The sequence below is a fragment of the Larimichthys crocea genome, chromosome XI (assembly GCF_000972845.2).
Source record: "Larimichthys crocea isolate SSNF chromosome XI, L_crocea_2.0, whole genome shotgun sequence".
Lineage (NCBI taxonomy): Eukaryota > Metazoa > Chordata > Actinopteri > Sciaenidae > Larimichthys > Larimichthys crocea.
The window spans coordinates 10,499,380-10,511,476 of NC_040021.1; the positions used below are offsets into that span (position 1 = coordinate 10,499,380).

Below are 12,097 nucleotides of genomic sequence, written 5' to 3' on the forward strand. Positions count from 1 at the left end.
GTCTCTTGGTCCAGAGGTCTCAACCGATCATTTTACAAAACTAACAGACACACGAATCTTAAACACAGATTTGTCCTGCTGAAAGAAAAGATGAATCAGGTGGTAATAATGTGCTTAAGGTGTAAATGTTGATTGATGGAAACACGGGAGCTTGAATGCATCAGATTGAATCGTGCACACAGTTAAAATAACACCATTAGATTTGTCATCATTACTGGTTTTATTAGAAGAAAGTGTAGACTGTTAAATGTTTTAGTAAAACGTATGAAAAATCTATATATCAAACAAACAATAAATAACACAATGTCATTATTTTGTTGTTACACATTTTATTTCCACAATGCCAATTTTAGAAAACCTTACTTTGTTTTATAGATACAAATCTTTGAGCTATAAAACAAACATGGATGAAAACTTTCAGTTATTTTCTTACATTTTGACCATGACTTAAAATGTATACATTTCTTTTATTTAGTTTACCTACTTTTGAAAAAGTTTGATATACTAAATAAAGTAGATAAAGTCCTTCAGTTGAAATATAAAAAAAACAAGTGACAAGTTATTTTTTATTTACAGTAACAACATGTATCAGGCCTACAATATAAATATCATATAAACACTTTAGTGTCTTTATATGATTATTACATGAAAACAACCTTCTGTGTCATTTGGTTTCAGTATACAAGAAGAGGAGCGACATGGGAGGTGGTTTTGACATAAAACAGACACCTTTGTTGAGTTTCTCTGTTACGCTGCAAATATAACCACAGTTAAGTAACAGATGTGAGAGTAATGAGAGTATTGAAGTGAAGCTGAAGTGTGATTTTTCAGAGATTCACTGACAGCAGACACACGAGAGCTACACATAAAGGTATTTACAGAAAAATAATGTACAATATGAAACCAAGCAGCAGTTGATCCATAAATAAAAAAGACTTCTGTTTGCTGGATTATGTTGACCAACTTACAAATACAAAAAAATGTAATGACACAAACTGCAAGAATGATGCAAGATGAAGAAAAAAACCACCACTACGTATTGTATAGGCCATTGGTAGTCTATGAGAGGTTGAGCTGGTTGTTTTGAGGTATTCTGCTGTTTTGCAGTTTTGGCTTAGAGGTCTGAGGATTTGCTGGAGAAATATCCCAGCCAGAAAAAAAGAGACGTGTGATTATTTATGGCAATTAAAAAAAAAAACAGAAAGCAGTGCTCTCAAGATACAGACTAAAAGAGGACAGTAGGACAGTTTTGTAACACATCATTCTGTGTGATAGCTACACATGAATGAATTCCCATCAGTACATAGTACATCCTTTAATACTTAATAATTAGATGACTACCCGTTACAGCCTCTTCTCCTTTTGTGCAGCTAACTGAGTTATGGTAAACATGGCTGCTGTTTGTGCCCCTCTACCTGCAGTCATCTGACCTTAACAGCATTAAGGTTTGCAGGGACTCAGACTGAACCCCCCATTGGTCTCTCTCATCTTTTCCTTGTTTCTGGCCTGGACGAGACCAAACACCACTCCTGCTAGTGTCATGCGTCCTCCTCTCCGCTCCTCGAATTGGCCATCTGTTCCTGCGTTGGCCCTCTTGGTGCGCATGGTGCTGATGAAATAGGTGCGTACTTTCCCCTGACGCTCGCTCACCTACAGAGACAGCAGAGGTCACAAAGCGTTGACATCCTTTCTCAGTGAGCCTCGAGGTTTTTATTATAGAGAGACAATGCTGTGACTCTCTGTCTGTTGTTTGTCTCCACCAGTAGATGTCCCCCTTGTTTTATTGTCAGAGCCAGCATGACCCTCAACATGAAGCACCGATTTTAAATTAAATTTTATTATTATTATTTGCACTTCTGCTTTTCCTGCTGTGACATGTCAAAAAGTCTCCCGTATAAAGGGACATTTCTACAAATGGGCAAAAATTGAAACAGAAAATTAATGTCTGTGAATGCTCAGGCAGTTTTAACTAGTCTATTATTTAAAGGACACCTGTGCAATAACAGCTATTTCAACAGGACATGTGAGTACTGTAAAATTTAGGTAATGGAGTATTTCCAACCTTTATATTCTACTCGACTCTTTACTCTTTAGTTTACTTTGCAGATCCTGATTAATAATAAATATTGATGTATTTTATAGGATAGGCTGCCCTGCAGTATATAAAGTAATAGACATTAGCTCTGACTATACCTGCTGGAAATTACAAGGGGCGTTCTGTATAACTAGTAGACTACATTTACCTTTGGTAGGCTACTTTAAATATATTTTGATGATAATAATTGTTTACTTTTACTTAAGTAAACATCTGAATGCAGGCTTTTATTTGTAACAGAGTATTTGTACACTGTGGTATTGCTATTTTTTACTTTAGTAAAAGATCTTTAGTACTTCTTTGACCGCTGCAAGTAAGTGAGTGTGAAGTCAAGTAGCATATAAGGTTAAAAAATGGATACAGTGAAAGTCTTGTATTTTCAAAAATAGTGAATTATATTATGTTTTGGGCATTTCAATGATATGTCAAGATATAAAAAAATATGACTGGTAACATTTGTTCCACCCTTTTTTAAAAAAAATTTAATTATTGAAATTAATTATTACGTGTACAGCATGTGAACAATCAGAAAAGCCTGAGCCTGACCTTCACTAAAGCTATTAGCTACTATACTGTTCAATGACAGACTGTACAAACACCACCAGCATCAAGACACAAAAAACAGTTTCCATCCATCGTCCACTCACCCCCTTGACAAAGATTTCTCCACGTAGCTCCAAGACAAACCCCCACTCTGCCAGGACCCTGCGTGTGGTCTCAGGTATCTGGATGCGTCCGCTCACACCTGTGCTGTCCATGCGGCTGGCCAGGTTTACTGTCGACCCCCAGATGTCATACTGCGGCTTGGTGGCACCGATCACACCTGCTACCACCGGCCCATGGGCGATGCCTGTTTTAGTCCAACAAAACCAGGAGGTCACTTTAGAGAGTGAATTAATCAGTATTAATAGTAGTGTCTATGACACCAGGCATCCTCGCAGAGAGTGGTTGGAGAGTGTGTGTGAAGGTCAGATACTTACCCACACGCAGCTTAAAATTTTTGCCAGTTTGCCTGTTAATCTCTTTCAAGGTCTCTTGCATTGCCAGTGCAAACAATACCAGCTCACTCAGGTGATTCCATTCATTCATAGACACCTGATAGAGAGAAACAGATAGATGGATGGTTAGAAACACTGAGGGAATGATGGTGAATGATGGATGGGCAAATGTATAGTGGAATTTCTACAAGAGGATCTCTGACCTGTCCCTCTGGAGCTAAGCCAGAGGCAGCCATGTAGCAGCTCCCGATCGTCTTAATCTTCTCCACATAGTGGAAGTACGACTCCTCCAACAGCTTGTTAGAAGAAACATTCAGAGATAAAGAAGTTGTACATCGTCTGTCAAACAATCTTTCTGTAATAGATAGAAAGATGACTTATAATTAATGTTTTTTTTTCTCTTTATGATACCAAAAAATGTGAGGTTTCACCTCATCAAAGCCAGCAATGATTTCATTCAGAAGTCGGAGGCAGTCCACTCCTTCATGTTTGATCTCTTTCTCCTCAAAGTACTCATTGAAGCCAGCGATGGAGGCAAACATGACACCGACCTCATCGTAGGACTGGGAGTAAAGCTCCTGAATTGAAAATGAAGAAAAAAGTTCAATAAATTACAATAAACTGTAGAAATGTGTGAAGGCTCCCAGTAAATAAAAAGTTCACTTATATATTTATACTTGATGCAATAATACAAATCGTTTGAGACAAAACATTCAGAGTCAGAGGTGAGGTCATGGATCTCTGCACCTCATCGTTGTTGCTCCGGTCCAGAAAATGTCGTGCCACGTGCACAGGAAGGATGTTGTGCAATAGACACTCGTTGTGTTCCCGCAACTCCCTCATGTCCTCCACTTCCTGCTGGGCCTGCAGACGCCACAGGAAGTCCAACCTGGCTGTTGCCTCCCACTGGAAAGTAAAAGGATGGACAAAATGTTCAGTCATTTGGTCTTGATAATGCAGGTTAGAAAAAAAATATCCAAACTACAATTAAAATATTACAAACTAAATGAAACAGCAGCATGACATTACCTGCCGTCCATTGTAGAAGACAGCAACAATAAACATGAGCATGAGAAGGATGGAAATTCCTTTTCTCCTGACGTAGTGAGACCTGCAGAAATGAATTCATGAAGAAAGATGCAATACAAAGATTTAAAAATGAGACATTTACAGTAATACAGTAGTAATAAAACAGTGAATCAACCACCCGTACAGGTGTACACACAAGTAAAAACAGTTGTCGTGTGACCTGTGCATCATATCGTGGCGTGTGAGTGTGAGGAAGGCCAGGTGGATGAGGTAGGAGTAGACAGCCACGGCCAGCAGCAACACCGCCAACTTCAGCAGAGAGTTTAGACGCAGGAAGACGGCACAGGTCACCATGGCGATCACGCCGCTCAATACAAACACCTGAGGAGACAGAGGGAGTGAAGACGCTGAAAATAATGTATTTTTTATGAATTCACTGTGTCATTTCATATGAGAGCAAATGTTTGAGACGACAGACATTGTTTGCACGTATGTTTAAGCTGCTGCTGTCCTCACCTCGGGGTAAGTACAGACAGTGAGTGGACGCGAAGCTGTGTTGATTTTGTCCATTACATCAGCATCTCCTGTGTCTGTGAGAATGCACCATACCTGGACACAAATATACAAATCACTGAAAGAAGGAGTACACAGACACACATTTCTTATTGTTGACATATTAAGATTTAAGCTGTTTTAAGCATATTTTGGTTATATTTGGATTCAAGTGCCTGGAAGTGTAGTTTGCTTGTCATCTTAACATGTCAGCAGGGTGGTAACAGGAGAAGATATGGTACAGTAAGAGTGACTGACTGTGCTTTCCACTTTACTAACATTTATGTATTTTGCAAATCATCCACCTCATAGGAGGGGGCACAAAGAGTACAACAGCAGGAAAAAAAAGTTGTGTCAGGGAAAATAAACTTTATATAACTCTGGCCCTGTGTTGTTCAGACTCTCACCATGTCAATAGAGACCAAACCAAAGTTGATGATGATGGCGGTGAGGGTGAGGAGGTTGCGCGCACTGTTGTTTTCATGGATCCAGCAGCAGAACTGCTGAAGAGATGCAGGAGCCGACTTGAACTCTTCAGCCAGGGCCAACAACAGCAACAGCACGTAGGCGAGCAGGAAGACCGAGAACTGCAGGAAGGCCGGGAGAAGCCTGCAGAGGAAGAACAACCCAAGGAGGATAAGAGGGAGTGGAAGGAAGTGAGTAAAGCAGTGAAAATGTTAAACCGGAGTTAAATGGAAAAAAAAAAGTGTGTGACATACACACTGGAAAAAGTGTGAAATTAAGGTGTGGGTTAAGATTCAAAAGTTTAATTATCAATACTACCACCAGATGGCACCAAAGTAAAAACTTTTAGTGAGGCTGCTTGAAAGCTGATATTTTCAATTAGGAAAAGCTAAATTTGCTTTTAGTATATTTGAATACAGATGTAATTTATTACATCTGAAAGCTGTAATCCAAAACTTATCGAACTCATGACAAATCATCCAGTGTATATACCACCTGGTCGATGCATACTAACCTGATCAACCTATTTTACCTTGTTGTTGTTGGTTTACATTGTCCAGGTAATATTAATGTGAAAATATAATTGATTCGGACATATTAATTAAAAACTACAGAGTGAAGTTAAAATGAACACATGCTGACTTTGCTAGCTTTGTTGGTGTCCTACCTGGGTGCAGGAATGAGTATCTGGACAGCCATGAGGAAGAGGAGCATGATGAAGGAGCACACTAGGTTGGAGGTGAACATTTCATCTCTCATCTGGGAGAACTGGACCGACCAAAACAGATAAAATATGATGAAGATGTGTGCTCATAAACTCGTTTCCTCCTACCAAACACTGTTTGAACCCTCATCCACACCAGCTCACCTTGTCCTCAATGTGTGTGTCTTTGAACACCAGGGTCAGCGGAGTGATGTGCTCCCTGTGCATACGCTCACTGCTTCGAACCTCAATAGCATGTTTGATGCGTTTGTTGATCTCTCTGGAGGTAGAGTGCCAAATGTTAGGCAGTGAGCCATTTGTAAAAGAGGCCAGGATCTGCAAGAGAAGAACATAATGGTGTGAGAAGAATCAGGTTAAAGAACCTCAAACATGTCTTGCACTGTAGGAATTAGGATTGAAACATTTTACTACCTAGGCCTAACAATAATATCCCTGCACATACACTGTTCATGTTAATGGCGTTCCCGAAGGGCGTCTCTGGGGTCCAGGTTCGATTCGTTTTCAGGACTTTGGGAGGCTCGATATGCTCAAATTTGTTATTTCCCTCCTGAGGGCAGATGAGGAAAGTGTCGATATTGTGTTTGAGCAGAAACTCGTTCCTGTCACGGCCGTGACCGTCTTCTGTTTTGTAGGTTCCCTGTAGACAGTCCAGAGTCGCCCTCGAGATGTGGATGCGCCTGGATGAGACAGAACAGAAGCAGGGGAAATGACTGATGAGAAGAAATCTCAAAGAAAAGAAATTAATAATTTGCCTGAAGCCTGTCAAGTACTGTCTAACGTAGAAAAGCTCGATTTTTATGCTGTGTTGCAGTGTTTCTATGATTTGGATCCCTGTTGAAATCTAGATTTCAAAATTACAAATGTGCCTTAAAATTTTGACTACATTTCAAAATTTACAGGACATTTTTTTGTCTGATGGAGGGCCTACAACTCTGAGTCATTTTAATTTAATTTAATTTTATTACTACATTGAGACGGCAAATATTATCACAGATAGAAGGATAACAGTAGGCTCTAGGTGGCTTTATATAAAAATATGGTAACCTGGGCTGAGCAGAGACCACTTACCCTGGAATGCCCCCAGCCTCCAACATGTTGGCAATACCCACATCCCAGGACCAGACATCAAACTGCCATTTCTGCAGACCCAACACCCCACACAGGACAGAGCCTGAGTGGATCCCGATCCTCATATCCATGTTGAAGTTCAGCTCCTTCCGCACATACCTAAAGTAAAATGACAGAGAGTTGTACTTTTATTTTTTTACAGGAGATGGCATGATATAACCCTTCAAGAACTCCAGCGAGTTAAGACTGACCGTATGGTGTTGATCATAGCCAGGCCCATCTCAACACAATGACGTGCATGGGCGCGCTGTGGCTCAGGGACACCTGACACACAGTAGTAACAATCGCCCAATATCTTTATCCTTAGGCAGTGGTGCTCCTGTGATGAGGCACCAGGGAGAAGATTAAATAAACTGTTGATGGAATAAAAAATGTGTTAAATATGCTGTGTTATCTATAAAAAAACTAAAACAAATTCTCACTTCTGCCAGTCGGTCAAAGCGTCCAAAGAGTTCGTTGAGGGTTCTGACCAGGTCCTGTGCTGACAGGTTCATGGACAACAGAGTGAAGCCCTTGATGTCTGCAAAAAGGATGCTGCAAAGAAGAGAGAGGGAGTTATAAAAGAGAATATACACCAAGACCTGTAAAATTATCAGTGATAAAATAAAAGCCAAGCATGAGAAGCTCATTTCCTAAAATCCTCTTAAATAAACCTTAAAAATAACTGAAATCATGTGTGTGTATGTGTACCTGACATCTTTGTACTGGTGAATATAGATCTTGTGAAACTCATGAGGACTGAGTTCATCTTCCAAAGAGCTCATGTCAGCGATCATCTCTAAAGAAACAAAGCGAGGCAGGATTGACAGCACCAGACGCTCCTGTGTGGCAAAATAGTAATCAGTGGTATATAATGGTATAACCAACATAAAGCTTGTTAATGGAGAAGGTTTTGAGTAAAGTGATATACGTCAACAGTGTTCATAATACAGTATGTCCCTGTCACCTGTCTTTGGTTCTCTTGCTCTAGCTTGAGGCGACCCGCAATGCAGCGCCGTGTCTCCAGGAAAACCTGTCTCTGGGTGTGATCTGTCAGGTAGTGGATGAACAAACCAGCTGTGTTCATACCCAGGTATAGTAGGGCTTTGGCAAACACCTGCATCAGAGAGAGATTTTGCATTCATACAAAACATTTTAACCAGAAAAACTGAATGCATGAGGCACAAGAAGAGGATAAGGAATAAGAAATATTTTTCTTTTAATTAACATGACAGATGTCAGAGAGGCTTGTAGACAACATCTGGGGCTGTAGTTGCGAGTAATAATTGTGAATATAAAAAGTTGTTGTCATAAATAGGCTTAGTTGGGCAAAACGTGAATTGTTCAGCGCAGTATGCTGGTGTGTCCCACAGTAAAAGAAAATATTGAAATGTTGTTTTTACATTAAAAAAACTGGCAGCTTTGGTTCAACAGTGCACCTGTAGTTTGTCTGGATCTGGGCATAATGACAACCCAGAAACCCAAAAATGTCATAGTATAGTAAACTTTGACAGTAAAGTAAGTCATCAAGAATGTTACTTTAGCTTTGATAATGATAAACTTAAAAAGACATTACACAATGTAATATTTTTGGGGGGACACACAACAGTTTAATCTGCTGATTTCCTCACCTTTCTCAAAAGCATGGCATCATTGTAGTGGTGTACTATCTCCACCAGAAGGTGCAGTACTGAGGTGATGGAGCCGGCGCAGATGGCCCACAGCAACGGTAATGGCAGCAGTGTGTATGTGGCAAACAACGTGAATAAAACATACCACGATGGGTCTTTTTCCAGCCCATACACCAGTCCTCCCAACACCTGTGTGGTCTGCGACAGCCAGCTGGCTAGGCCAGCGCACTGAAGCCACCGTGGGGACATAGAGTTTTTGCAGGTTAACACCAAGGTGCACAGTGCTATAGCCAACACCATGAAAATGGCTGTGAGGCAGCAACGGAGAGTGTCTGTGACCGCCTCAGGGGCCAGTGCCAGGTACAGAACCAATACGTGTAGCTTGGCCACTGCATCGATTACATTGGTGATGGCAAGTGAGTTGCGTCTTTGGTGGGAGTAGTGTTGCTGGTAGAGTTTCTCCAGGTCACGAGACTTGAAGGTGTGCCTCAGGGTAGGTATGTAGACCCCACGAATTGTGTGGCCCCAGTGCACAAAGAAGTCGGCATCGCTGGCGTAGTCATTAAAAGAACCCCTGACACTGGCCTGTGTGCAGGTAGATCCACGGGACTGAGAAGGGTGCACTCTGAACGTTGAGGAGCGGCGTTTCTGGACTCCACGTAAGCCCTTGTTGCGTATTTGTCTGTTGATTTCCTCCATGTAGGTATCTGTCACAAAGATTTTACTTGCTGGCTCAACACCCACCTGTCAAACACAACAAAAAAAAATCAGTTGGGTTTTGAAGTATCCCTACCACCCCTTTAACAAGTGATCAGTTAGTTGTGATGGTCCAGAATTTACTTAATGGTGGAAAACAAACCAATTACGGATGTGTCTTTATATTTACATGGTCTATAGTTCTTAATAATCATCATTGAACTGACACTGATCCACAAAAAGATGACTCTCTGTACACGGTTTTATTTTTGTTGCTTAGATACGCTGATATCTTTATCAATCTTCAGCATTAACGCATTACATTTGTAATAGACCGTTTTCACGGCAGCCATTCTGTGGGGCCAATGCAGGTGTTTCCAATGATACTAATTCAAGTTCAGTTCCATTTATTGCAGCAGAGACTTTCCAGTGAGCGCCAACATGCATCACAGCAGCACCCTGACTCTGTTTGACCTAAATGGAACGGGACCTTAAAGGTCCAGCGTGTACAATTTAGTTGCATCTAGCGGTGTAATCACTGCATTGCAATCTCCTCACATCTCCTAGTGTAAAGGAGAAACAATACTTGAAAGGCCCTGTCTAGTCTAGTCAGTATTTAGTTTGTCTCTTCTGGGCTACTTTAGAAACACAGTGTTTCAACATTCAAGAGGACCTGCTCCCACTGTAAATATAGCAAATTTCAAAGTGACGAAAACAAAAATATTATTATTTTCAGGTGATTATACATGCATGAAAAAATAGTTATGAGTACTATATTTTATTTCTGTCTTGTTCTGAAAAACTTTACACACTGGACCTTTAATTGGCGTCATTGGTAACATCTGTGTTTATCCTACTATTTCATGTCAAAGGGGCTGCTGTGACTATTGTGTCAAAATATTATTTAATTATTCATCTCAATTTTTTCAAGTTACAGCATCAAAACACTAGGCCTATTCACCTAGTAAGTAAGTGTTAAAGTAATTTAGGTGAACAGGCCTTTTAAAGTAATTGTTCACTTAACTGAATTGATTTTTTTCAGTGCTGCATGGGTGGTCTGGACCCCTGCAGTGGCCCAGTAGATTATGTTCATGCTGTTAATGAGTTTCAGTTTAGTTTGGGTTGTGTAAAATGAGGCCATGTTTATTCCAGTACACACTGTCCTCATAAACCTGTAGAGGAATATGTACAAAACAGTAACTTCTATCTGAATGATGCAAATCCACTGATGAGTCAGTCACCTTGGCGCTGAGCTCCTGCTGGGTAATGATGTGTTTTACAGCATTCTGCCACAGCATCTTTTTTCGCCGCAGCCCTGGGGAAAGGGACGCCGTCATGCAGGGCGGCTCACGCAGCTCCATACGGGAGACCTGTGTTGTCTCAGCGAAGGTCACCATGGTGATGACCTTAGCTGACCTCATCTGATGGTCTCAGATCAAGAGGAGGGCGTATCCTGGAGACATTGATGGTGGAAGAAGGAAAAAAGATGTTGGTTAGTGATGACATGTTTGTTTCTCACACTACCAACATAATGAGCATTTATTCTTAAAGAAACACTACACATATTTTATACACAGAGTTCAGTTAACTAGTTGTGACTTAGCTTGGGTTTGGAGAATACACATTTATAACAGGAAGCCTTACAAACTGCACGTGTGGGGTTTGAAGGCTGTTTGAAGGAAGAAAACTCAAGATACCTCGACCACTGCTGCTTTGATTTTGATCTTTTTTTTAATTCTGTCTCCTGTGAGTTCCCCAACTTCATGAAATTGCAATATTATTATAACACCTATGAGTTAGGACAATACTGAAAAAATAAATTGATTCTCAAAGAAAAAGACAAAGACAAAAAGCAAAGCTAAGGAACATGCAACAAACAGAGCTAAATTTTTACATTTAATTATGGTTTAATTTTCACTGTGATGTGTTTGGAAAAGATTGATAAAAAAAAAGTTTTGAGAAGATACACTTTGTCAATCAGGAAATAAAGCACAAAAAATATTTTATTCCAGCTTTATCGTCAATGTAGTACTATGTAGTAATTAAATAATTATTATTTTGCGGTTATCTATAATTGTCCAAGTTAAACTTACTTTACTTACTTTAACCCATCATATTATAGAAATTATAAAATGTATAATTGATGTCTCTCTGTGCTGTTGCTATCTATTGTAGTGTATTAATTTTGAATGCCAAACCAGGAGAATATGTGTACAGTGCCCAGATAAATGTGTCTACACCTTCTGAAATGAATCATAATAAAGCATCTTTAATGTTTAAACCCTTTTTGAAATTATGTGGAACATTTGCTGCACAAATTCAGCATGTTGGAAAGAGCCACCTGGTAGGCTCCACGTGTTGACACAGTGTGTGCCAGAAGAAAGGCAGCTTTCCAACAAATTATCCGGTGGCCAGATTTAGACCTGAGCTGGTTAATGCCCAGAGTTAAACTCCTCCAGGTCCTTCTGGCTCTAGCTGCTGCACTTCCACCCACACACTGTCCACTGTTACCAGTGTGATTCTCACCATGTATCCACACTGCACAGACTAGATATGATAAAACACTTTATATTCAGAAGAATCACATTTTTAAGTAAAGCATTATGCCTTTATGGCAGCTGAAAATATTCACCTTGTGAGTGAACGAGTGCATTTTATTTGATCATTTGTTTGATCACACAGCCAGCATTAAGGTTTCTCTGCTGTGGGAGGGTCACTTGTTATTGCTGCTATGCTACGCAAAATACAAAATACAATACAAACACGTTTATTACATTATAATGCATGCACCATTTGAAAT

The 12,097-nt window shown here is 40.1% G+C and overlaps 1 protein-coding gene across 1 annotated transcript; it reads right to left on the reverse strand.

The window, feature by feature from the left end:
- Positions 1–568: 568 nt before the first annotated feature.
- On the reverse strand, positions 569–10,707 carry si:dkey-206f10.1 (adenylate cyclase type 8). The gene is made up of 20 exons (XM_027284070.1): positions 10,539–10,707; positions 8,602–9,345; positions 7,938–8,087; positions 7,682–7,812; positions 7,414–7,525; positions 7,183–7,310; positions 6,932–7,090; positions 6,306–6,540; positions 6,008–6,178; positions 5,807–5,907; positions 5,082–5,283; positions 4,639–4,731; positions 4,343–4,503; positions 4,123–4,204; positions 3,841–3,999; positions 3,525–3,671; positions 3,297–3,389; positions 3,076–3,190; positions 2,743–2,945; positions 569–1,650 (listed from the first exon to the last, which is right to left on the reverse strand). Exons 1-20 carry the CDS (start codon positions 10,692–10,694, stop codon positions 1,441–1,443), a joined length of 3,552 nt encoding a protein of 1,183 aa, XP_027139871.1. The 5' UTR covers positions 10,695–10,707; the 3' UTR covers positions 569–1,440.
- Between the last annotated feature and the right edge of the window lie 1,390 nt (positions 10,708–12,097).